The 27,409-nt window shown below is 36.5% G+C and overlaps 3 protein-coding genes across 3 annotated transcripts; 2 read left to right on the top strand and 1 right to left on the bottom strand.

Moving 5' to 3' along the window:
- The first annotated feature begins 12,852 nt into the window (after window positions 1-12,852).
- Window positions 12,853-16,924, top strand: WNK3 (WNK family serine/threonine-protein kinase 3). The gene is made up of 8 exons (XM_028048227.2): window positions 12,853-13,235; window positions 13,393-13,430; window positions 13,555-13,782; window positions 13,868-14,091; window positions 14,189-14,346; window positions 15,229-15,412; window positions 15,490-15,618; window positions 15,704-16,924. The coding sequence occupies exons 1-8, from the start codon at window positions 13,152-13,154 to the stop codon at window positions 16,474-16,476; spliced, it is 1,818 nt and encodes a 605-aa protein (XP_027904028.1). The 5' UTR covers window positions 12,853-13,151; the 3' UTR covers window positions 16,477-16,924.
- A 2,050-nt stretch (window positions 16,925-18,974) lies between these two features.
- LOC114163942 (elongation factor Tu, chloroplastic) lies at window positions 18,975-20,737 on the top strand. The gene has a single exon (XM_028048340.2). The coding sequence runs from the start codon at window positions 19,074-19,076 to the stop codon at window positions 20,526-20,528; it is 1,455 nt and encodes a 484-aa protein (XP_027904141.1). The 5' UTR covers window positions 18,975-19,073; the 3' UTR covers window positions 20,529-20,737.
- A 462-nt stretch (window positions 20,738-21,199) lies between these two features.
- Window positions 21,200-25,446, bottom strand: LOC114163943 (protein DEHYDRATION-INDUCED 19 homolog 5-like). Its single transcript, XM_028048341.2, has 5 exons — window positions 25,150-25,446; window positions 23,522-23,664; window positions 23,068-23,133; window positions 22,708-22,937; window positions 21,200-21,521 (listed from the first exon to the last, which is right to left on the bottom strand). The coding sequence occupies exons 1-5, from the start codon at window positions 25,325-25,327 to the stop codon at window positions 21,428-21,430; spliced, it is 711 nt and encodes a 236-aa protein (XP_027904142.1). The 5' UTR covers window positions 25,328-25,446; the 3' UTR covers window positions 21,200-21,427.
- Between the last annotated feature and the right edge of the window lie 1,963 nt (window positions 25,447-27,409).

Below are 27,409 nucleotides of genomic sequence, written 5' to 3'. Positions count from 1 at the left end.
ATACATCTCGAGCGAGACTAGACATTAATGGATTGTCCGATAACGACCTTTCGAGTGGGATAATAGACCCAACAAACAACAAATTTTACTAGGATAGGCTCAAACTCATGGTCTTGACCCAATTTAAGATTAAAACATGGAGAAAATATATTTTGGAGGGCTTGAAAGACCCCTCTTATGATCTTCTATTTATAATGATAGAAAACTGATACAATAGAAAGATGAAAGATCAAAAGACTATCCTAAACTCTTAAGCACATAACTAGGTACAATCGGAAGAGATTCCCAAGACACTACCCCTACTTTAGATTTAATAATTACTATAACATACGTATATTTAATAATTATTCTAACAGTCTACATGGAGGTCTTTCAAGCCTCTAATCAAGACACTCCAATTGTTCCTTTGAGTAGTTTTACACATCTCATCAATTATTCAAAAAGATGGAAATCATTCAAAATAATTTATCAGCATGTAATTACTAGACTAGACTAGTTAGCAATACGTTTTCTGTCCATTAACGGATTATTTGACACAGTATAGTGTCAGATTCAGGTTATCTTCATTTTGCTAAGTCAAGACTATTTGAAAAACAAGTCATAAATCATTCAATTATTTTTCATTAAATAAGTTTGATCTATAATAAGGGAGCTAGGAACTTGACCTTAAGACTAGCATTGACTAGAATAACTGGTCTGTGTTCAGCTGCATTGGTCATGGCTCTTAGATCCTGTATTTACAACCTCAAACATATCAAAGAGAAAAAAGAGAGAAAAGCAAGGAGAAGTTGAAGAAAGCGTGTATATCCATCCATCAACAAAAAAGGGGAAAAAAGGCTCAACAAATAAAACATCTAAAATATATTAGTAAAACTGCCACTATATTCGCTTACATCAATAATATAATTTCCAATAGCATTTTGAGATTGGAATCCCATGCATTAAAATTTGATTCCAAATATATGAGAGTAGGAAGGAAAATAATTGATATACCTATAGAACCAATATTAATGAAGGTTCCTTTTGCTCCACAATCACCCCAGTCCATGAACTCTAAAATCTTACGAGTTCCAACAAGTTGCAAACCTACATGATGAAGATGAAGATAATTTAATTAAAAAGAATTAGGCCTGACAATTAAAGACAATAGCATCATTTTATTCCCTAGATAATGAAAATATTCTATGTTGGAAAAAAAGGAGTATGAAAGATACCTTAACCTGTTTTCCATCAAGGTACCACAATATATATGTGGTCAAATGATACATATAGAAAAAATAAAACAACACAGATCTGCATACCATTTCTGGGTTCAGCTTTGGAACGTTGATGTCAACCTATTTGGAATGACAAACAATACATATATTAGCCTGCAATCCAAGGGAATTAAAACTAATACCATTCAACAAATATGGTAAAAGCTTAATATTTTAACTTCTTGTAATGTCCCATTTAATTATTAATCCAAATTAAAGGAAGCGTCACACAGAATAATATAGTACTGCAGTCTTGGAGTATAAACACTACTTCGTAAATAACCAAGGCACACCACGATGCCAAAAAGAAAGTATAAAGGAATAACGACAATCTTTCAAAAAATAAAGCCCAAAGGCCAAACAGTACATGGGCCATCGCCCAAAAAAAAAAGAAAAGCGCAAAAGCATAAGCCAGTCCAGAGGTTAAGCAGCGAAACCTCCATCTCCCTGTTGACCATGAGTATTTCTCGCATCTGCTCACATCAATAAATTGATGATCATCGCAAAGAGAGAAAAACCACACAACAAAACATACACCAAACAAAGGGTAAGCTAGAGTAGAAAACAATACGTCATACAGTTACATGCTATTTCACAGACCAAGGAATATATGTCAACCAAACATGTTATGACTCTTCAAACAATACACTAAGACTCAGACTCGACTCATCCGGATACATATAATTAGTCGGATTTAGCGAATGCTTGCACTTGTGGTGAACATTCCTTACTCTACCGAGCTGCTCTCCCCCGAGCTAAGTGTTACAATGTCTCAACCCCCACACACAAGGTTAGCCCTTAATGGGTTTCAGGCCTCCTACTACTCTCACCACAAGAGTCAGTTCGCTCTACGTGAGACTAACTAACTTCTTATAGCGTTAGGATGCAACCTGTAACATCCCGTCAGGATATTACGAGTTTTTAATAAAATAAAGAAATAATAAAAATTTTCATTTAATAATACCTCATTTTCCAAAACGCAGGAAATTTAAAATTTTATTTACTCCCAAATATAATTCCAAAACCATAGTTTATAAAACTGAAATAATAAACAAAATGTCTCATGAGAGCTTACAATTTATTTCCAAAACATAATAAATAAATAGACTCCCACCCTATCCCCGCTCTGAGGCTAAGTCTCACCAGCACCACCTACATCAACATCATCTTCTCACGTGTACCGCGCACACGATCATCGCCAAACACAAGCAGATAGGGTGAGCTTAACAGAATAAGCATACAAAAGAGCATACACATATATAACACACATATATATAGGCAACACATTCATCCCATTTGAATTCCAACCCATCTAATTCATTCCACCTGGCTACAGCCAGGTTATTCGTGTTCTACATCTTCCAATGATCACTCCAAGATGACTTGCTGCCAAACCTACCGGCCACAACCGATAGAGCACGTGTGGGAAACCATGCTACGGATCGTACACCGCAACGCCAGGTGGAGTTCCCAAATATGAACATGGTTCGTAACGTCTAAATACTTTTAGTCTTGTGCTATCAAACATCCAAATTGTTGAATCCTCTTAAACATGTATGTACACCATACCTTTTCTCTCTTCATTTTCAATCTATAAGTATAGGATATTATTCCATTCCCTTTTTGGATCACCAAATTAACTTATCAATACATGATTGCTTAGGATCAACTTTTCCGAAAAACCCAATACCTCACTGTAGTTCCATACCCTTTATTGCTCTGCAGTTTACCTAATCAGTAACCCAGTTTCCATCAATTTGCATATGTCTAAACACTTGCTCCTAACCACTTTTATAAAATTCTTTCAAATTGACCACCAAATTCACCTCACTGTCTCCACTTTGCTCTAGCACCTTATTATGACTAATACCACAACAGTTTATGCAACACTTATTCCCTACTCACATTCCAGCTCCTATTATCTTATAATAACATTTTTTTCCCATTCAAATCATGGAATTCACTCTCTAGTTTACATATCATCACCTAATGTCTCTCTTCCAATTACTACTTCCAACTCCCAAAAGTATCACGAATCTACTCCTCCCAGAGCCAGCATCCTCTACAGCTCTCGCAGTATAAAAATTTCCCCAATTTACTAATAAGGCGCATGGCGGCAAGCCCCGTGCCGCCAAGCGGTGCATATAATTCTGGCGTTTTTTCCAGAATTCCCACACCTGCCCTGCTCCTTTCTCTAAATTCTACACCAATGTAAACGTACCACACACTCCCCCCTCAATCCCCCTTCATACGATATTAATTCATAACCAAACCACCTCCATTAATTCCATGATACAGTCAAATCCGACAATTTCCAATCCTAAATTGACGTTCATAGTAATTTCACCAACTTAAATCCTCAATCTTAAGTAATCCAGCAAAATAACATACTCAATTAATGAATAACCCATTGAACCCCAAATTTCCCGAGTCAGAATCCGCCTAGACACATCCAACAATCAACACCGAGCTAAAATGAATCTCATCGCCTGGCACTTGTTCATCACCGCCAAGCAGCTCAACAGAAACCTAGAAAACCAAGCAAAATACCACGCGTCGCCTGGCAGTCGGGAAGTTACCGCCAGACGATTCTTCTCTAGAACCCAGAATGCACTATGATAAGATGAGCCGCCTGACGACCACGAGTGATCCGCAAGGCAGTTTCTGAAAATTTCCCAGAAACCCATAATTTTACGAACAAGCAATACATATGCATACAATTCAACATAATTTTCATGCGATCATTTCTTAAACATAAATCTAACGATTAAAACTCCCCTAACCTGGATCCTTTTGCTTAAAAGTGGATTACTTGAGAGCTTCCAATGACCACCTTTTTGTCTATCTCTCAATTCAGTCCCACAACCTCACTCAACCACACCAATCTTTGTAATTCGTGTCCTCTTTTCTGAGTAAAATTCTAGCTTGCCAAAACCCTCAATTTTACTACAAATTGGCCTTTTCGTTGGTGCCTTATTACTAGGTTAATTACCAAAAACGAATTAAGGAACAATTGGTGATGTTAATTACCATTTATTGGAGCTTTATGGTCTGTTTTGCAGCCACCCTTGGCTGCCAATTCCTCTAGGGTTTACGTTAACCCTTCACATTCAAGCCAAAAACCCAAAATGGCAAAAATAAAGTTTAATTTGAGTTCTCTAAGACTTGAACCCACAACCATGCAAATGCCAAATCAATACCAAACCATCATGCCAATTCATATTTCATGCAAACTAATACAATTCAATCATTATGTTATCAGTCAACATGTTCAATCAATATATTAAAACAATAACAATTAAATAACACATAATTGGCATACATAAGACTCGAACCCAAGTCCTCTCACATAATTAAGTACTCTCAACCATTTGAGCTAATACTTTTCCACGTCATACCAATCAGAATTTAAAGCCATAAAGGCTCTTCCTACCTGTATTTATTAATTAATTAAATTTCATGGGTCTTTCACAACCTTACCTTGAATCCTTACTAAATTATATAGATGAGGCACCACCATGAACTCCCACTAACATGGGGCATGAAATTACGTCCCGACCAACTGAGGCACCACCATGAGGTCTCATCTAGAGGCTCATGGAATTCCGTCCTAACCAAAATGAGGCACCACCACGAAACTATCGTGGGATTACGCCCTAACCATATCAACATCATAGTCCATCCATCCACAATACATTTCATTCTCATACCAACCCCATGTCACTTTTATCACCAACCATGCCATACTCGGTTCAAGCCAAACTCATGTTAAATCAACATTTCAGCCCATACAATCAGGTCTCATATGCATATTCATACATTTCATACTTAAGATAGAGTATTCCAAGCCAAGCATACAATTAACAACCCAAAAGCATGCAAAGAACAGTCATGAAGTGAAATCTCGTGCCAATCTCGCTTAAGCTGAGGCCCCTCACTCAGGCGAAAGGGATCTTTCACTCGAGCTACAGGTTCTCGCTTAGGCGAGACTGCCAATAGAGAACCCTGCGAGACTCACGAGTTCTCGCTTAAGCGAGCCACCCCTCGCCTGAGCGAAGCCACCCCTCGCCCAAAGGTGAGGTTCCTCGCCTGGGCTACAACTGCAGCAACGTGCCTCAAGCTCCCATGCGTCCTAGCTTAGGTGAGCATCTCTCGCCTAAGCAAGATGATACCTCGCTCAAAACGAGAGCTCTCCACTTGAGCGAGCGCTCGAGCACGAGCTTGGACCTATTTCTACAAGTCTAGCCTAGGCGAGACTAGGTCGCTTGGGCGAGAACGTCAGGTCTCGCCATTGTTCTCCCTGCAATAGCCATACAATCGTACCCAAACAACAATACACATCCATTCAACATTTATAGTGGCACAACAACCATACAATCATGAAAACCATGGCAAATAAGCAAGAATAGAATTTAAACAAGAAATCCCTAGCTTCCCTTAACTGGAATGAGCTAGTACAGAACCTCGACACCCACGGAGCACAGCAGCTTTATGAATAGGCTTAGAAGCTGGAAAACTGTGGAACATTAACGAAATGACGTTACTATGGAACCCTAATAGGAAAGGTGAAAGTATGCTTTCAGTGAGATTGTTATAAGATTGAGAACCACTTACATGGAGCGGAAAAACGAAACTGAACTTGAGTAACCTTGACCAAGATCGGAGTTAAACCCTAGTAGAACGTTTGTGATTGCTCTAGAAAGGAGTAAGGAATGTGTTTTCTGAAAAGTGAAAGGAAATGAGGGTGTTAGGGCATATTAGGGTCTGGATTCCCTTTGGGCCAGCCCTAGGCCCAACTGATTTGGGGTAGCCCTTTTAAAATAAGGGCAACAATGTAGGTGGGCCTTACACTTCTCATCTTCCTACCCTTCATTACTCTTTATCATTGAATATTATACACCACAATATCATAAAAAAGAAAAAAAAAACAATACAAAAGTCAGGGTTCTTTACCTTGATTATTATCTTTGTATCCAGAAGTGGTAGTTAAAATACATGTGTGCTTACTCTCAATGGGAGATCAAGATAGAATAACTAGTAGTGCTTAGTGTACTCATTATAGCAAGAAGCGTCATTGAGAATACTTGTCTTTGTAATTTGATTGATTGTAGCAGATACCTTTAAGATTGTCTTAAAGAAAAAATGGGTGTAGCTCATAGTTGTGTTAAACCAGAATAAATCACTTTGTTTTCGACTCAGTTATATTTGTGTGTATAGATAGATGATCAGTCATTAGACCTTCTAGTGATCTGCGAAAAAGTTATAGCCTCTATTCAACCTCTCTTATAAACTTTTAAAGCTAGTCTACTACTTTCGTTTTCTTTCTCATTTGAGCTTCAAAAAACAAAAAGGATATAGCAGAAGTTGAATTTATTGTTGCTACCAAACCAGTACATGAGAATGGTGGTTTTGTCTGAAATGGTTGAAATCAGATGAGTGAAGAAATGCTTTGAAGATCCCTTTATTCAATTGCCAAGTACTTGCAACCAGAAAAGTTTTTAAATCTGCATCATTAGAGAAAAAAATTCAAAATATCCACGACCATGGGTAACAATGAACCAAGATCCATTAATTTTCCCAATTCCTTCTAACTTAGGCAGAAATCCATGAGCTTCTTAGGTCCGTCTCCCTTTCATAGCATAATACAACCACCAAATATTTTTAGCAACTAGTTAACCCATCACGGTATTCTTCCTCTTGAATTGTAATAGAATTTCACCACCCTTCATACACCGTTTTCATTGGGAAGATAACACAATTAGCAAATAAATAAATAGAAAGAAACTCATATCAAATTTTCCCTGTATAAATAATATATAAAAATAATAAAATGCAGAAAACAAAGAAAAGATGAACTAGTAGACACCAAAACTTTTTAATGTGCTAAAATTTCAATATGAAAAAAAAAACTATAGAACTTAGTGTTAAGATATGTCAAATATTCTATTAGCAAATATTATGTAATAAAATATTGTATTAGCTATAATTTAGGCATTATTACCTCTGTGAGAAAATTTGTGCAGCTGTCATTCCTTTAATAGATGAGGAATTATAAAACTCTTGTATGTATATATATGGTACCCTATTCTTTGAAATAATACATCAGAATTATTCATTACATCATTTTTATATGGTATCAAGAGCCAAACACCGACATCCTCTACGATATAGGAAGCGGTGCATTTATTTGAATATTTCTTGTGGCTCCTTTCGATAAAAATCAATCGAAGAAACATGATTTTGGGACTTCTGTTGCTACCCATTTGTACGAAGCGCTCACCCCTGAACGACTTGACGGCACCAACTATGTTGAGTGATCGTTGAACGCACAAAACAAGATCAGAGGCAGAAAACATTGGGGTTTCATCTCTGGAACAAAGGCTACACCAGAAAATAGGAAATCTGATGAATATGAAGCATGGGAAGATGAAAATTGTCTAGTCAAGTCTTGGCTTTTGGACTCCATGACGAAAGAAATCAAATCCCTCTTTATTCGCTTAACTACAACAAAAGATATATGGGACACTATGTGGCAAACATACTCAGTCAATCAGGATGTGTCCCGTGCATATCAATTATATCGTGAGGTAATATCTACTCAGCAAAATGGACGATCTGTTATTACATATTTTGGTAAATTGTAAAGATTATGGTTGGAGTATGATGCTATCACGAATTGTACCATGGAATGTCCTAAAGATGTTGAAAAGTATAACAATATGATTAGTTATCAACGAGTTTATGTCTTTTTGGTTGGCCTAGATCCACATTTGGATGCAGTTCGTGGTCGTATCCTTGCTACTACTCCCCTTCCAAATGTTCAATCAGTTTATGCAACTATTTGTGCCAAGGCAAACCGCCAAGAGGCTATGCTTGAAAGTGAGTCTACTACGCGGACTGCCTTTGTTGTTAAGAAGTTTCCTAAGAAAGGAATACGCAAGTGTACGCACTGCAATGGGGATAATCATGTCATGGAAACATGATTTAAACTCCATGGCTATCTGGATTGGCATCCAAAAGGCAAAACTACTCCTAATACCAAGGAAGAAGCTACTCCCAAGAGCCATAGTTTTACTGCTGCCGGATTTGTGACCAAGTAAGGTATATCTAACTCTACTCTTGATCTTTTTGTTGTTACTAGGGGTAGTGATTGGATAATTGATTCATGTGCTACCAATCATATGACTTGTGATCCACATAAATTTATTAATTTTTCTCCTAATTGTTCTAAAATTGTTATTATTAATGCCAATGGGGTCTAATCTCCTATTGAAAGTGTAGGTATTATATCTTTCTCACCCTCCTTATTAATTTTTGATGTTTTATTTGTTCCTACATTGAACTATAATCTTCTCTCTGTCAGCAAGTTAACCAAATCACATTCTTGTGTTGCCTTATTTTACCCAACCCATTGTTTTTTCCAGAGCATTCATTCTAAGGAGAAGATTGGCAGTGGTAGAGAGAGAGAATGATTGTATTATCTTGAAAATGTCTCATAACAAACCCATACAAGAACATTGGCTTGTCTTGCAAATGAACAGATACAAGATAAAAACAAAAAGGAAATTTGGTTATGGCATAGAAGATTGGGGCATCCCTCTTTTGGTTATCTAAAAAAATTATTTCCATCATTATTTCATAAATTTAATATTTTTGATTTTATTTGTGAAACTTGTGTAATGGAAAAAAGTCATCGTGTTGTGTTTCCTTTAAACAATAAAAAAATAGATTTTCCTTTTTCATTAATCCACACAAATGTTTGGGGCCCTGCCCCACAATCTACACATAATGGAAAAAATGATTTATTAGTTTTGTTGATGATTGTACTCCGGTAACTTGGGTGTATTTGCTTAAACATAAAAGTGATGTGTGTAATGTATTTCGTTCCTTTCATCATATGATAGTTACTCAATCTAACACACATATTAAGGTCATTCGATCAAACAATGGAGGGGAGTGTTTTAAGACTAAGTTAATTGAGTTCATGAACTCTAAAGGCATCTTACATCAAACTACATATCCTTATTCACCACAACAAAATGGGGTGGCTCAGAGAAAAAATAGACATATATTAGAGGTGACAAGATCACTTTTGATAGATGGTAATGTCCCATCTCATTTATGGGGTGAGGCTGTGAGATCTGCAGTGTATTTGATTAATCAAACACCTTCTAGTGTGCTTAACTTTTGCATGCCTTTAGATATGTTGTCTGATCATTGTATCCTTCCTTTCATGGTCTTTATACCGCCTTATATTTTTGGATGTGTTATATATGTTCACTTACACTCACATCAACGTACTAAACTTGAAGAACGAGCTTAAAAATGTGTTTTTGTTGGGTATGGATCAACTCAAAAAGGCTATCGTGCTTACCATCCACCACCAAAGAAGTTTTATATCTCTATGGATGTGACATTTAATGAGCATGGTTTTTTTATGTTGATTCTACACTTCAGGGCGACAATAAAAGTGAAGTGCATAATCATGATGTTAGTATGTTTGATATCCCAGATATAAAATTATACTGTAAAGATAAATTATTGTGTGAGAATCATTCTGCAGGAAGTGAGCCAATCCTAAATATGGAAACTTCTCCTTTGGATAATACAGTGCCTTCTGATCCTAACCAATTGGCTTAATCTTCTCAACAAGTTTGGCTTGACTCTTTAGAGGTACCTTCTGATCCTATATCTGATAATACTAATGTAGTTGAAACTAATCATGAAATTGTTTCTCTTGATCCTATCCTTGATAATACTAATTTAGACAAAACCGATCATGAAATTGATCCTTGTATGCATGAGACCACCAACACACCAAACATTGAGTCTACTATTGTCCAGTATAATCTTCCACCCCGTTCTAACCGTGGTCAACCTCCAGCTAAATATGAACCAGACCTCCAAGCCAAATTTAAATATCCCATTAGTAAATATGTGTCATCTCACAGGTTATCTCAGTCATATGCATCATTTGTATCTCAATTATCTTCAATTTATATTCCTAGTAATATACAAGAAGCTTTGGCAGATCCTAGATGGACCAAAACAATGGTTGATGAGATGGCAGCTTTAGAAAAAAACAACATTTGGGATCTTGTGTCCTTACCAAGAGGGAAGAAAACTGTGGGCTGCAAATGGGTATTTACAATTAAGCATAGAGCTTATGGAACTATTGAGAGGTAAAGCACGACTTGTGGCTAAAGGTTACACTCAATCTTATGGTGTAGATCACTACAAGAAAAATCATTATTACCGACGGTCAAAATCCGTCGGTCATGGCCAAAATCCGTCACTAAATCAACATTACCGACTGATCATCGACGGTCAAAAATTCGTCAGTAAAATGCTTGTCTGTAAAATTTTACCGACGGAAATCATGTTCCGTCGGTAATTACCGACGGAAAAATCCGTCGGTAAATCTGTCGGTAATTACCGACGGAAAAATCTGTCGGTAATTACCGACGGAAAAATCTGTCGGTAATTACCGACGGAAAATATCCGTCGGTAATTACCGACCTAAATATCCGTCGGTAAATTAATTACACTATTCATCTTCTTCCTCCTCCCTCTTTCAATTTTTTTTTCGTTTTTTTTTCGTGGTCGCCGTCAATGTCGCCGCCGTCGTCGCCGTCGCCATCGCCGTCACCACTGCCACCATCGTCGCCGCCACCGTTGCCGCCGCCGCCGTCGCCGCCGCCGTCGTTGTCATCTTCTTCCTCTTTCTTCTTCTTCTTCTCCTTCTTCTCCTTCATCTTCTCCTTCTTCCTCTTCTTCTTCTCCTTCTTCCTCTCTTCTTCTTCTTCTTCTCCTTCTTTTCTTCTCCTTCTTCTTCTCTTTCTCCTTCTTTTTCTTCTTCTTCTCCTTCTTCTCTTCTTCTTCTTCTCTTCTTCTTCTTCTTCTTCTCCTTCTTTTTCTTCTTTTCTTCTTCTCCTCGTCTTCTTATAAGGTGAGATTTGGGCGGGAAAATTCTCGCTTCTTTTATCGACGGATAAATCCGTCGGTAATTCAAATTAGGACAAAAAATTTCTCGCTTCTTTTACCGACGGATTTTTCCGTCGGTAAATCCGTCGGTAATTCAAATTTGGGCGGGAAATTTCCCGCTTCTTTTACCGACGGAAAAATCCGTCGATAAATTTGTCGGTAAAAAAAATTTGAATTATCGACGGATTTTACCGACAGATTTTTTTGTCGGTAAATGAAATTTTTTTTACCGACGGATTTTTCCGTCGGTAATTAAAATTTGAGAATCCGTCGGTAAAATCCGTCGGTAATTCAAATTTACCGACAAAAGTATATCCGTCGGTAAAATTTCATCGGTAATTTCAATTTTTTTTGTAGTGGATTACCAAGAAACGTTTGCACCAGTAGCCAAGCTCAATACTGTGAGAATACTTCTATCACTAGCAGCAAACCAAGATTGGCCTCTTCTACAATTTGATGTGAAAAATGCTTTCCTACATGGAGAAATTTCAAAAGAAATTTATATGGATTCTCCACCAGGCATGACAGATTCAATTGGAATGAAGGTTTGCAAATTAAAAAAGGCTCTATATGGATTAAAACAATCCCCAAGATCATGGTTTGGGAGGTTTACCAAGTCTATGAAGGCTTTTGGCTATAGAGCTAGTAACTCTGATCACACCTTATTTTTGAAGTGAGGAAAATGAAGAATTACAACTTTGATTATATATGTAGATAACATGATTGTTACAGGAAATGACCAAGATGAGATTTCTAGTTCAGAACAATACCTTGCATCTGAATTTGAGATGAAACAACTTGGAAACCTCAAATATTTTTTAGGTATTGAAGTAGCTAGATCAAAATATGGTATTTTTCTATGCCAAAGAAAATATAATATTGACTTACTATCGGAAATTGGCCTGCTTGGGAGTAAACCAGTTGATACACCAATTGAACAAAAGCATAAACCCTTTCAATGCTCAAATTCTGCAAACATAGTCAGAGGGAGATACCAAAGGCTGGTAGGAAAATTAATTTATTTGTCTCATGCACGTCCAGATATTACCTATGCAGTGAATGTTGTTAGTCAATTTATGCATGACGCACGAAAGCTTCATAATTGTTACCAAAACGTGGATAGCTAGTATTAGTGACCAATTTAAAAACTCATTTATAATAGAAACTATTTTAATTATCAATTTAGAAATCAATTATAATTTTTTGAACTATTCTAGTTACCAATAATGTTTAATTTATAAATTTGTAGCTAATTTGGTCACTATAATGATTACTTATTTTTTTCTCACTAAAATTGATCATTATTCAAATATTTTATTGTAGTCTATTAAGACTTCATAAATTAGATATATTTTATTGTTAAGTATTGATAAAGTATCTTAAAATATTCGACACGAATACATGATTTAAATTAATAGATAAAACTCAATTAATAATACTTAAATTTATAATTAATTTATAACTTAATTAATTCTTACAAAATTTAAATATTTAATATTGTATTACTTGTCTGTTTATGAAGTAAGGAGCAATAAAAAACAAAAAATGAGGGTAGTAGCCGATGAACTTGCCTTGAACGCTATAAATAAGAGCATTTGACTTGGCCAGCATAAGATATTAACAGCATGTTAGTTGCGTCTCCTTGAACTTACTCTGCACCTGCACGCACCTTCCTCTTCCTCCTCCGAGTCCATAACGGAAACGGAGCGTTTCAATCCAAGGCACCGTACCATTATATGTGTTGTTTCCACCCTGCCAATAACCACAACCAGAACCAGAACAAGAGCTAGCATTGCTTCCTCGAGTTCTACGAAATTCCAATAACAACACCCATAATTCCCGTTCCTCTTCCCTTTCCCCCATTTTCTTCCCAATTCACCACTTCCTTCTACGTAGCTAGGGTTTCCACCAATGCCGCCGGATTCCTCCGAGCAGGACCTCGACGATCCTGACATGGAATTCGTCGAGGTTGATCCCTCTGGTCGTTATGGTCGGGTCAGTTTCATTTCTTCCTCAATGCGGATCCTTCATGCATTCCGTTATACCCCTTCGTTTACCTCGTTAATTCTATTAATAATCGATTGATTAATTTTGCGACTTATTTTTAAAACGGTTTGCTTGATCTGATTTGGTTTGCTGGATTATTCTGCAGTACAAGGAAGTTTTAGGGAAAGGGGCTTTCAAGAAAGTGTATCCTTTTTCTGTTTCTGAATTTTTCTACGCTTGATTAAAATAACCAGTTACCAGTTTGCATGGATTCGTTTTGGGGGTGGGGGGATTTTTGTTTGGCCTTAACAGTGAAATGGAAATGTAGATATCGTGCGTTTGATGAATTGGAAGGTATTGAAGTGGCTTGGAATCAGATTAAGCTGGCGGATGTGTTGCGTAACTCTGAAGATTTCGAGCGACTTTATTCGGAGGTTCATTTACTCAAGACTCTGAAGCATAAGAATATAATTAAGTTTTATAACTCATGGATTGACTCCAAGAGCGAGAACATCAACTTCATCACTGAAATTTTCACCTCAGGAACGTTGCGCCAGTGAGTCTCTTTCGGCTTCTGTGTTGCTTTTTATTTTGTAACGTTGGTGAGCTTTTTGTATTTATGTTTGACTTTCTTAATTTAGATACCGGAAGAAACATAAGCATGTTGATTTGAGAGCTGTGAAGAAATGGTCTAAGCAGATTCTGGAAGGCCTTTACTATCTTCACAGTAATAATCCTCCGATCATTCATCGTGACCTGAAGTGTGATAACATTTTCGTCAATGGGAATCAAGGGGAGGTAAAAATTGGTGATTTAGGATTGGCGGCTATCCTCCAGCAGGCCAATTCAGCTCACAGTGTCATAGGTAACATTTCTTTTGAAATCGTTATACTACTTTTTTTTTTTTTTTTTCTTTTGTGGACTGTTGCGGGAATCTTGTGTAATTCTCATTGTGAGCCTAGGAACTCCGGAGTTCATGGCCCCAGAACTTTACGAAGAGGAATACAACGAGCTTGTAGACATCTATGCTTTTGGTATGTGCTTGTTAGAGTTGGTAACAGTTGAGTACCCGTATGTTGAATGTGCCAATGCCGCTCAAATATACAAGAAAGTGACATCTGTGAGTTAAGCTCTTTTATCAAAATGTTGGAACTATTTTACCTTACATGTGATGCAATGCTGGTATTATAATTGTTCATTTCATCTCAATTTGAGATGGAAATAGTATTCAATGCGCAATGAAAGCTCTTCAAAAATCCTAGAATATTTGATATGGTATATTTTCTTGAACATGAATTTTAATTGGCTTCTAAAGAATCAGAAATGCTATTAGCACATTCTTTCCAACACACTCTATGCTGTTAACTGAAATTTATTAGAAGTCACATAATTCTATGGGTCTCACATTTTACTTAATGAGTCTTTCTCATGATTTTGTAATTTCTAATAAATTTTAGGCAATAGCAGAGTGTGGGTGCTAATACTCCTTTAGGGAATAGCACATATTCGATAAGAATCAGGGTAGGTTTTAGCTTCTGTAGGAAATTGCTGCAGATCTAATCTAGATGTTTGCAGAGGACCTCAGATGTGGTTGGGCATCCTTTAAGGTTTAAAATGGTCGTGGAAAAAAAAAATCACTACGGAAATTTTTTAACTCAACATTGAAAAATAATTTTCTGTCTCCGTAGTCTTATTCATATGCTGTGTAAAGAATCAAATAACTGTCCAGTAAGTCATCATTTGACGGGTACTCATGATATTTTAGGGGCTTGTTTGGTTCAGGGAAACATTTTCCATTGCTATTTTCTGTTTTTCACTAATAATTATAAAAATGTTAAATTGGTTCACCTTCTCTTGTCAAAATATTTGAAAACAGGAAACAAAGCAGAAATATTTTTTTTCAATTGTTGGTGAAAATGGTAACGGAAACCATTTTCTTTAACCAGCCCTTATTCTCACTTTTCAACTTTATGTATATTATTGTTTTTTCCATTCCTGGTAGGGAATAAAGCCAGCATCATTGGCAAAAGTGACAGATCCTGATGTTAAAGCATTTATTGAAAAGTGTATTGCTAATGTCTCTGAACGGTTGTCTGCGAAGGACCTCTTGTTGGATCCCTTCCTTCAGTCAGATTATGATAATGAAAGTGTAGCCCGATCTTCAAAAGCTCAAACCCATCATTTAGGTAATTATATACCTTGCATCTAAATTCCTCGATTAACTATCTTATTTTGTTTTCAATCTGATGTATATCAAATGCAGCAAATATTTCTCATAATCAAGCTATTGTTGTGGATACTTCTACTGACGCAAGTAGGGAATTCACGGTGGAAGGTCAGAGGAGAGATAATAATACAATATTTTTAAAATTGAGAATTGCAGATTCCTCAGGTCTTCTCTCAATTTTCTTATCTTGTTTTTATCCATAGTTTCTATTTTCTTTTTCATTGATTCTGATGTTCATATTTCTATGTAGGTCATATTCGCAATATCCACTTTCCTTTTGATATCGAAGCAGACACTTCAACCTCTGTTGCCAGTGAAATGGTTGAGGAGTTGGAACTAACTGATCAAGATGTTACAACTATTGCTAGGATGATTGACTCTGAAATTCGGTTTCACATTCCTAGTTGGAACGTCAGTGAAATTCCTGTTGACTGTTATAGTCAAGATTCAGACTATACCTCTGAAAGTAGGCCAGAGGCCTCTCCTATGAAACACGATTCCGTTAGTTCCCCTGGCAGTCTTGCATTAGAAATATTACCTTCAGGTCGAAAGTTCTGGTCAGACTCACCAAGGGGAGTTGGTGGAAACTCTCCATTTCGTGCTGGTACTTCAAAATTTTTTTCTCCTGCAGATGCAAACGCTGACGAAGGCAGCCTGGCCGCGAATGGTGATATTTCAGCTGATGATCGTGTTGGTGATTTTTGTGAAGAGATTGTTGATTCCCCTTCCAGTGAGAAAAGTATCAAATCAGGAGCAACCAGTGAAAAATCTGCTGTGAACGAAATATCTGGAAGCGTGAAAGATTCGGAAGCAGAATACATCAATCTCATAGCAACAAAACTGGAGAGCTTGTTGGTTAAACAAAGAGAGGAGTTAGATGAACTAAAGAGGAAGCACGAATTAGCTGTTTCAGATCTTTTGAAGGAACTTTCTCCAGAAATTAGCCAGAAGGTTCTAAATATATGCAACCTACAGATGCATGGCGGTGAAGTGCAGGGAGAAGCTCGCCCTTCATTCATCTAAATGCCTCGTTTGTAAAGTTTATGGCAGTCCCGGGTTCCTAATATAGAAAAAGCCAAAGCTCAATTCAGGAGTGAAATTAAGTAGATATCTTGTTTGTTGCTTAGAACTTGGTCACTGTTAATATTTTGGTTTTCATAATTGATGCTTAAGAGAGGATAATTTTTTAATGGGTTTAAGTGTCCTTGGTATCTAATGTGAAGAGGAAATGCAGCTGGAGTTGGTTGATAACTAGGGGTGACCTTTGCAGGAGAGATTTCCTTGGGGAATGGCTCAACGTGGTCTCCAACTTGGAGGACTCTATGCTATTGCTGCATTTACCCAACAAACATGGGGTTGAAGTAAGAAATTAGTTTTTATAGGTCATGAAACATGATTATATCAATTTAATATTTCGTCTGTAAATAGTCTGATACAATTGAATAAATCATAGAAAATGTATACTTGTACATATATATATCTGCCTGTCGTTTCAATTTTACATGCAGGTCTTCCCAACTAGTATTTCTGGGCATGTAGTCCAGGTACTGGAAACTTGAAATTGTTTGCTTACCCTGCCAAAGTATTATAATTTTGCTATTACTCACTTGTGTTCGGGGTAGTAATATAAAATTTATTTTAAGTTTCTTCTATCCTATAAAATTAATTTTTTTACAATTAAATTTGAAGTTAAGTGACTTTTATTCAATGTTTTATTAATATTTCTACTACAAATACATTTGTTTTTCACTTTCAAGAGCAAATTTGATTTAGTTTTCTTTAATCAATCCTCGGCTTTTATTGATGTTACGTTTCATATTTCAAAATGCCTGTATTCTTGCCTTTGTATCGATAGAAAGAACTTTGAGTTAAACTATATGATGCTGAACATTGTTATACATAATTAGATGAATGCTATTATTAAGTTATTAGATAATGTTCTTAAAAATATTATAAAGGTAATTCAAATATTTGTATAGACTAAAGGTAAACTTTTCTTTATATTCCAAAAGAAGTACATTTAAGCATTGGGAAGAAAATCGAGTTTGCTTATTTGAATATTTTTTTGGGGCTTAATAAATTTGAACGGTATCGTTATAGTATAGTGTTCATATTTCAAGGTCCTATAAATACTTAGTATTATTCTTTTTTTGGTAAATTAACTTTTATTATTTACTAGTAGTGAAACTAATACCAATCCCTAAATCGTTTTAAATATATAAAATGAAATTTTAAGTTATGCATATTGACTTTAAGTCGTTGTTTGGTTGAATACATTCGGAAAAGACAGAGTAGTCTTTCAACGAGTGAAAATTAAGGAGAATGAAAAGAGATGCATCATTTTAAAAATATATTTTTATTTTTAAGAAAAAAAAAACTAATAAAGAATTCATATTTTAGGTTAAGTATATTTTATTTTAATTAATGTAGTACTTTCTTACAAGATTTCTTTCTTTCTAATTCTCTAAATAATAATAAAAAAAAAAAGGGTTTGTTATGGTAGATCTAGGTTCCAGCAAGTCTACTTAACGTGGAGACATGAATAAAATAGGCATCGCTATCAGAGGAAGGAACAACGCTGGGAAAAGGCCACGTGGATGCCCACTCTCTCACTCGCTTATTTAACAAATCACCTCAAATAAACACAAAGACCTGAGCTTAGGCTTTTTATATAATTGTGGAGTCAAATGATAGTCTAGGTCAACATTCTTCCTTACTTCTGAAAAAACTGCAATCATAAGAATTCCTTTATTAGAAATTAGACCTATTTATCTTATGAAGTTTTCAGTGTAAAAATAAGTTAACAAAATATTTGAAGAAACCAAGTATAAAAAATGTATTAATATTAAAAATAAATATCTTTTATATGTGAAAAAAATTTTGAAGAATTGTTGATTGTTGGTCTTGAGTGAGATATTGATTCCACCATCATTTGAGTTGTCCAGTAAATCTGAACAATCATGGACATATGCTATAGAATGAATTTGCATGAGGTTGAACTCAGGGTTTCCGGATCAGAGTTGTTTATAAGATTTACGTATAACCCTGTTCATGCCATTCTTTTCTGCTCTTTCCACGCACTTGGCTGTGATTATTTTCAGGTAAAAATTATCTCTGCGACGTATTAAAACTTCGCAAGATACTTTCATGTTCATAATATTCGAATACGTCATATTTATCAGTTATAAATATACACAATTTATATTAGCTTCCTGCTTGAATGTTAATATTTGAAAATAAAAATTTTCTTCTAAGTTCACATTCTTCCCGATCAATTAAATTGAACTAAATATTTTTTCAGAATAAGAATTTTAAAAGAATGAAGAAAAGTAAATTATATTTTACCCATGTGCAAGTAGTTTTGTAATGAAACATACAAAATCTTGGTTGATATGCATTAGGAGTTGGGTTAACATGAAAAAGAGAGAGAATAAGAGAATAATGTGATCCTTCCAAAATTGAGGCAGAAAAAAGGATAGAAGTGATATGAGGCCATCTTTTATCCATCCACACACTCTCACCAACACCACCAGATAACACTCATAACACCTTACACTCACACAAACTTCGTCTTCTCTTTTCACTCTCTTCACTCTCCAAAATCCCAATTCTCCAAAACCATGGCACTTTCTTCTGCAACTGCTTCCTCCAAACTCATACTCTTCCCACATGCATCATCATCTTCTTCTTCTTCACCCACTTCTCTAAATTCTACACCCTTCCGCTCCACCACCACCACCACCACCCATAAACCAACCACTCTCTCTTCCTCCTTCCTCCAGCCCTCCACCATCCTCCGCCGCACACCCTCCACCACAACCCACCGCCGCCAATTCACCGTCCGTGCCGCGCGCGGCAAGTTTGAGCGCAAGAAGCCCCACGTCAACATAGGCACCATCGGCCACGTCGACCACGGCAAGACCACCCTCACCGCCGCCCTCACCATGGCCCTCGCCGCCCTCGGCAACAGCGCCCCCAAGAAGTACGACGAGATCGACGCCGCCCCGGAGGAGCGCGCCCGCGGCATCACCATCAACACCGCCACCGTGGAATACGAAACTGAAAACCGCCACTACGCTCACGTGGACTGCCCCGGCCACGCGGACTACGTCAAGAACATGATCACCGGCGCCGCCCAGATGGACGGCGCCATCCTGGTGGTGTCCGGCGCCGACGGCCCCATGCCCCAAACGAAAGAACACATCTTGTTGGCAAAACAAGTCGGCGTGCCCAACATGGTGGTGTTCCTGAACAAACAGGACCAAGTCGACGACGAAGAACTCCTCCAGTTGGTGGAATTGGAAGTGCGCGAGCTTCTCTCGTCGTACGAGTTCCCCGGCGACGACATCCCCATCGTCTCGGGCTCCGCACTCTTGGCTCTGGAAGCTCTCATGGAGAACCCTGCAATCAAACGCGGCGACAACGAATGGGTGGATAAAATCTACCAACTGATGGACGAAGTGGACAACTACATTCCCATTCCGCAGCGCCAAACCGAACTCCCTTTCCTTCTGGCCGTGGAAGACGTTTTCACAATCACCGGGCGTGGGACGGTGGCAACGGGGCGAGTGGAGCGTGGGACGATAAAAGTTGGCGACACCGTTGACCTTGTGGGTTTGAGGGAAACGAGGAACACGACGGTGACAGGCGTGGAGATGTTCCAGAAGATTCTTGACGAGGCGTTGGCGGGGGACAACGTGGGGCTGCTGCTCAGAGGGATTCAGAAGATGGACATTCAGAGAGGGATGGTTCTGGCAAAGCCTGGCACCATTACGCCCCACACGAAGTTCGAGGCCATTGTTTATGTTCTGAAGAAGGAGGAAGGTGGGAGACACTCGCCGTTCTTTGCAGGGTACAGGCCTCAGTTTTACATGAGAACCACCGACGTGACGGGGAAGGTGACCGGCATCATGAACGACAAGGACGAGGAGTCCAAGATGGTTATGCCCGGTGACCGTGTTAAGATGGTCGTCGAGCTCATTGTTCCTGTCGCCTGCGAACAGGGAATGAGGTTCGCCATTAGGGAAGGAGGCAAGACCGTTGGTGCTGGTGTTATCCAATCCATCATCGAGTGATTTCTCTCATTTTTCTTTTCCTTCTTCTTCCTCTTCCTTTTATACTCCTTTCCTTTCCCTTTTTCTTATACTTTCTACCTTTACGATGGATATTGTTATTCCATGATCATATTCTTCTATCCCAAATCAATTCTCTTTGCTGTTACTGCTCTTTGCTTCACTATCTTCAATGGAATGCAAGCTCCTCACATCAGGTAGTTAAGCTGTTACATTTGGCTATTTACTTCTACTCTATGTTTGGTTTCTTGCATCTATTCAATTCAATGGTGATCAATTTCATGAAACAATGAGTTAAATAGGAAGAAAAACTTCAGTATAAGAGTTTGATTTGGGTTACTTTCAAGTTTCCCTCTTCCTTTCGTACGAGATTAATCAATGCTAAAGACTACAATTGCGGATTTTCCATAGACTCATTCTAACACGATAGAAACAATAACCAGTAACATCACACAGTTGCAGTTACGCCAAACTCTCAAAATGAACATTAGTTGCTCATGAGTTCCAACCTGTTAGAATGTTATAATAACCAAGTTAGACTGGTCAGTTCCCTTGGCTAAACACTAACCAAGTTTTCACAATCAGATTAACCTGCTGAATCAATCAAGCCTCATAAAAAAAACATTCCGTGCAAAAGACTTGAATCATGGCTCATTCTTGCCATGATGATAAAGTGATGCAAAAGATTCACTTCTATATATAGATTTAAAATACACCATAAATAAGTTCAGATGTTCAATAATGCATGCCTGCAAACCAGGCAACCATCCAATTTTGTGACTATCCAACACTTAGATTACCTATTCTAAATTCATGCACCATACCAAAACGCAGTTATTTTCTTACAAGAATCTACGCTACCTGAACGCAAGACTGTCTATAAGTTGTTAGATGCATGTTTCCTAGAATAAAGTTGATAACACCAACTCTTGAACAAAAGATGCCTTCTGTCTTCTCTCTTCAATATCCTCCTCATCTCCCGAGTCTGTCTCAGAACTGCAAACAAAACCATCAACGACGTTTCAGCACTGGTTTTAAGCAGACAATTTTTCATGAATCTTATTGCTGTCCCTCTTTTTAAGACAGTATGCAGTCGCTGCTACTATCTTCATGCAGCATCAAATACAGGATCAACACAAAAAATTTATCCTCACTATTTATCAATGCATCAAATGTTTTAGTTAAGAAAAATTTGTAATATGGTTACCATTTCAGATATTGCTACTCGTTAAAAGTATTTAATCACCAAAATTTAAATGGACGAGTAAGATAGATTCGCTTCTAAATAGAGCATGCTTGTGAAACAAATGTCAGGAGATATTAATAAGGGTGTCTCATCAACATTGAAAGTCAAGTAATTTTGGCTAAAAGGGTATCATACAATTCGACATATTCGAGGTCCAGAAGGAAAGTTTTCATAATCACCAACAAAGTAGGTTATTCAACTTCTAGTAAAACCCGAAAATAGATAAGAATGGACATTTAACACTTTAACAGTAAGATTGAAATAGCAAGAAAATGCATAATCTCAATGGAATCCCTCCTCTCTATCCTGTTATTTCTAAGTCGGACAAATGTAAAAATATATCGTACACATTTGCCATGTATCAAACACCTCCCTAAGCTTTCAAAGTAACCTTCAAGCGGAAAGAACAAAGTAAAAATTCCAAAGCAGCATATAGTTTGTCGAGTTACATATATGTAATGTCACATTATGAATAGAATGTAGATTGCTGTTAACCAACTAATAAATACACTCCGAATGATATCTCTTGTAAATCCACAGCGCACAGACTATTTAGAAATGTATTGCTATGTATGCACTATATATATATATATATATAATGTGTCAAATCGGACAAACAATTACCCATGTCATAGAAGTATTATTATCACTATTTTTATGTATAGAACAATGAATGAGTTGCAATAGTAATAAATTGAGCTAGACTACTACACTTATGAATTTAGCAGATACCAGTGAAGATGCTAAATTAGTTATAGTAGTACATTTATAACATTTCCAAGAACAGGAGATTAGCAGTGTCTATAAAGGAAAACAAAGTTGATCTTTAGCTATTCTTTTAATGCTTTGCACTTAGAATTATCAGTTTCTCACGCTCTTTTTCACGATATAAGCATACTTCCAATACAAATTAACATAGAGAAAGAAGGATCATACCCCTTTCCACTGAAAATGTCAGGATCATACCCCTTTCCACTGGAAATGTCTGAGGCACTGCTGGAGAAACCTTCACCGGGTTGGATCCCACTGGAGTTTGGAACAGACACATTGCGAACAAATGGTGTCAGAAGCGGATCAGGCACATGTCTTCCTCTGGCAGGAAGTTTCTTGTCAAACACAACCGTATCACTCGACGAGATGCTAGATTTGTCAGACTTCCAAGATCTCTATAGAAAGTATATATCATTTATTGGCATATTCGATTGCCTTGGGCAAGAATCAAGTTCTCTTGAAACCAAGAGTGAGCTAGGTAACATTTAGAACACAAAATTACAAGATTCAGTTGGTAAGATTTACCTTGCTTGAATTCTGTGCAACCCTGACTGCATCCTCCCCTAAATTTTCATCACACAGAGGACAGGTCTGATATAGGAAAATTAAGACAATCAGTCAATTTTCAAATTTAAATTACAACTTAATTACCTAAGTGAAATGTTCAGAAACATTATTTCATTCTTTCTTTGCTTTTTACTAAAATGGCTGCTAGTTAATTCTATCCTTACCTTTTTCTTTTTCATATCAGAACAGTGCACCGTATCAAGTATATACACAGAATATCTGTTGAGTGTCATATACAATTGAACTTAAGCTATGAACTATAGTTTACAAACTATAATAAAGTCAATGGACAGTCTCACAATTAATCAAGGAAACTAGGAAAAGGAAACAGAGGCTAACAAAAGTGTACATGTTATGACGTTAGCAATAACTTCTGCCAAACATTAAAGTTCAAAATTCAGAACCGTCATACCATATCTCTTGGGTCATAGCAACCCTCATCTTCCAAACGAGCACGAACTGAAGAAAAATCAAACTCAAAATCACAGAAAGGACATTGAAAAAGAGATTTTGCATCATCTTCCTCATCTGTATAATTGAGCATTGAGTATTTATCTGTATAGTTCAAATGGAATCCGCATCAGTAAGCTATTTTTGGCACAAAGGATCCATTTTTAATGCCATAAAAGCTACATCTCAAGAAAGAAAATGTACAAGATTATAAAACACTAACAAGAAGGAAAATGAACAGTGCTGAGGTTTCCTTATGCTCTCCATGGTATGTTTAGGTGCAAGGAGGGGAAGATTGAGGGAAGAGAATAGGAGGTTAAGAAATTAACTTTTTTTTTTTCATTTTTGGATGTTTCAAATCATCTAAGTTTCTCTAAATTTGGGTAATTTCGTTTGCAAAAATTAAATCGAAGGCTTGGAGGGTAATCCCCTCATTCTAAAAATCTCAGTAACAAGGAGAATACTAGCAATTTGCAGGGCACATCCAAAACTCAGGATAAAAGTGAAGCCATAGGATAAAAAAATTCCAGAAAAGAACCAAATGTGAAAGCATTCATGAACAGAAAAACTGATAGATCACACAGGTGTGACGCCCCTAACAAGGGAGAAAATAGTTGACATAAGCACAATTGAAATTGGAACTTTTTCAATTTCACCTCCATCAGACTCAGAAACATTCTCCTCCCCCTCAATTAAATATCGTGAAGGCCCCCAAGTTCCAATAGTTCTCCGCGCCAGTATATACGACTGAATTCCTTCATTGACGCTGTTCATTTCAAACCTCAACTTTTCTAGATTCCTCCTCAAAGCAGCAGCTTGAGGCAGTTCTTCCTCTGGGGAATCACACTCCTTCGTCATTACTCCAATTCACTTCACCTTCTCACCCTTGTTTTTTGTCTTATTTCTGCTTTTAAGCCTTCGGAGAAATTATTATATACGCAATTATCTCGCACTCTCGTATGATAAGAGCAGCATATATGGAAAAGCTTGGCAGAACCTGCCAGAGTAGTTTGATTTATTGTCTTAATTAAGCCCAAGTTCCCATAAACAGAGAACCTGGAAATCATTACTCAGTGATTAAATTATAAAGCCAAAACATATCCTTGCTGTCCCTTACATCAGCCGTGAATTGCACAGACACCAATCGAAACGGTTACTTGCAAATGATGCCCACTTGCAGCACATTCAATGGCGGAAACAAACATTCACAACAATAATATTTTTTTTTTCAAAAGTAACTGCTCCTGATTAATGCCAACCCTTTAAGAGCTAAACTGCATGCTTCAAAGTAGAGGTCCCCTGAAGGAAACGATTACAGAAAAACCGGAACTTTGACATTAAACTTCTCTCACTAGCGTACATGGGCTTTTAATTCAGTTCACCGAGAGTTCAGTGCAATTCTAAAGCAACCCAAATGCCCTCTTTCTCTCTCTCTCTCTTTTTTTTCCCTCACTTGCACCCACCAAGGAAAAAACGTACCTTTAGGACTCCATTTTCACACCAAGAGGAAAAAAAGCATATAGAGCAAAAAGAGAGAGAAAAATGTAGTAGTGAAGAGCAGAAAGAGAAAATGGGTGTGGAAAAAAGTACCTGAGTGAAGGCGAGAAGCTTGGAGAGAGGGGAAGTGATTGGAGGGATGAATAGTGGCAGCCCTGAAGATGAAGTCCATGATGGTGGGAAGAGAGGGAGAAAGAGAAGGGTGTGGCTTTGTTGTGGTGAGTGAGTGAGTGATCAAAAGAGATTTCTCAAACCAAAAGAGAAAGGACATGCTTTCTCGTCAATATCATCATCACTCATCACTTCATCTGCTCCGATTAGTGTGGTCGTGTTTTGCTACTCATTTCTTTGCCTTCTGACACTCTCAACTCTCACTTCTGACACAATAAAACATTCACTATTCCTCACTCACACGTGCCACTTTCACCCCCTTATTCTCCTCATAAAATCTGATACCGGATTAAACCACGTTTTCATTACAATAATAGAGATTGCATTGCCATGATTATCTCCCTCATATGTTTCAGCATTTTTTAACTATATTTTGGTTAAGTTTAATAGCATTTCTTACCCTTATTTAGATCATATGGCTTAAAGCATATAATGTATCTTAATTTCGTGAACTTAGTTTCGAGACGGATTAAGTTTTAAGAAAATATGTTTGAATTTTTTCTCCCAAAAGTAATTTTATTGTAAAATTTAATGCAATTTTTTACATTTCACGCTATAAAGCTACATTTTTTTTAATCAAATGGGTTTTAAAAATAAACTTGATTTAAAATTCCAACCATAAATATCATAAAGGAATGTTCCATGGGATCATTAACAACCTCCCTAAACATATTTAAGAATCATAAGTGTTTAATTGATAATACTATTTTTGATGAATTAGAATATATTAAAAGAACTTTTAATATACCAATAATATCAATGTATTTTAAGGACTTCACAAAAAAAAGAAAAACTAAAAATTTAAGAAAAAATCTGAACTCATAGTCAAATTAAAAAGCTCAATGTTTTGAGTATTGTTTTAAGGTATGTTAAAATGAAATATTGCAACCAAGGAATGTTTAATGTAATATTTTTTATTCGGATTTTTTTTTTTCAAATTTTGGTACGTGCTCTGTCATTGTGAAATAATGACATAAAAGGTCATCAATTTATCTGTAACATGTTAAATATAAACCAGAAAGAGAAAATAAGAAAAGAAAACCACACCAAAACTCAAACAACAAAAAAATTAGTCTAAGAAAATAAAAGTTTAATTACTCGGATTATATTTACCAGAGTGTGTCAATTTGGTATTGCGAATAAAAAAATATCAATAGCGTCCCCACTTTTGAAAAAGTGTCTTAATTAGGTCTTTTTTAGAAAAAATAATTAACACGATTAACATCACGTCAAGTATCATTATCTGGTTTTTTTAATTTTTAATTTTTTTTAATTTTTTAATTTTTTAATTTTTTTTTGTAAAAATTTTTGTTGTCACGTGCCAAATCCTTATTATGCCACGTGACAGGATAATGTCACGTGTGACAAATATCATTGTACTGATTTCAATTTAGTACTCATACATCTTATTTTTGTTTCAATTTAGTCTCCACTTTTGTGTTTTTGATTCAATTTTGTCACAATTTTTGTTAATAATTGAAGTGTATTTTTTAATTTATGTTTTTACATATTAAAACTAATTAAGTATAAATATTTTTACAAAATTAAGTACTTATATTTTTATTAAAATTTAGTAGTAAAAAAATTCATTTGACAAAATATGGGTTAATAATATACAATAATGTAATATGCTAAGAAGCCATTTTTAATAAAAAAATATTAGTATAACATTTATACAAATAATATATTTGGTCTTGAATTGGAGAGAGATAATATTGCTCTATTTTGAAAAAAAAAGTGGGTGACTATATTGTTTTATTAGTATAACATTTTTTTACTACTAAATTTTAATGTAAAAATCAGTACTTAATTTTGTAAAAAAGTGAATTAAAAAATGTTCCTGCGGAAACAATAAGGAATGTTAGGGAACACAAGTAATGCCTTACCCCAATCCTTGACCTTCTGAACTGACTTCTTCTTGACTTGTACATGTCGTCTCCTAACATTGATGGTTTGAACCCTTAAGGGGTTACGTACGGAAAGGGCTCCGACGATCAAATCAGCAAAAGACTCTCAAAAGTCAAATCTCATATTAGTGAACTAATGAAAGTGTACCTTTAACTGTTGGGGTCCACATCTATTTATAAAGTCATTAATTGCGCCTGCCCCTTCTTGTGGGTTAGGCCCCCTCTAGTCACTTTGGGCCAATATTTAGATTCTCTGTGGGCCTGGACTGGGCCCA

This window comes from Vigna unguiculata, chromosome 9 (genome assembly GCF_037176805.1).
Source record: "Vigna unguiculata cultivar grain cowpea cultivar isolate G323 ecotype 2 chromosome 9, ASM3717680v1, whole genome shotgun sequence".
Taxonomy (NCBI): Eukaryota; Viridiplantae; Streptophyta; class Magnoliopsida; order Fabales; family Fabaceae; genus Vigna; species Vigna unguiculata.
This window is presented reverse-complemented; position numbering and strand designations above follow the sequence as displayed.

Coding starts and splice junctions, on each gene's coding strand:
- WNK3 (XM_028048227.2), top strand. CDS start 13,152: ATGCCGCCGGATTCCTCCGAGCAGGACCTCGACGATCCTGACATGGAA. Junction 14,347..15,228: donor TATACAAGAAAGTGACATCT/GTGAGTTAAGCT, acceptor CATTCCTGGTAG/GGAATAAAGCCAGCATCATT. Junction 15,619..15,703: donor GAGAATTGCAGATTCCTCAG/GTCTTCTCTCAA, acceptor ATTTCTATGTAG/GTCATATTCGCAATATCCAC.
- LOC114163942 (XM_028048340.2), top strand. CDS start 19,074: ATGGCACTTTCTTCTGCAACTGCTTCCTCCAAACTCATACTCTTCCCA.
- LOC114163943 (XM_028048341.2), bottom strand. CDS start 25,327: ATGTCCTTTCTCTTTTGGTTTGAGAAATCTCTTTTGATCACTCACTCA. Junction 23,665..25,149: donor AGCTTCTCGCCTTCACTCAG/GTACTTTTTTCC, acceptor TGAACTATACAG/ATAAATACTCAATGCTCAAT. Junction 23,134..23,521: donor GCTATGACCCAAGAGATATG/GTATGACGGTTC, acceptor TTCCTATATCAG/ACCTGTCCTCTGTGTGATGA.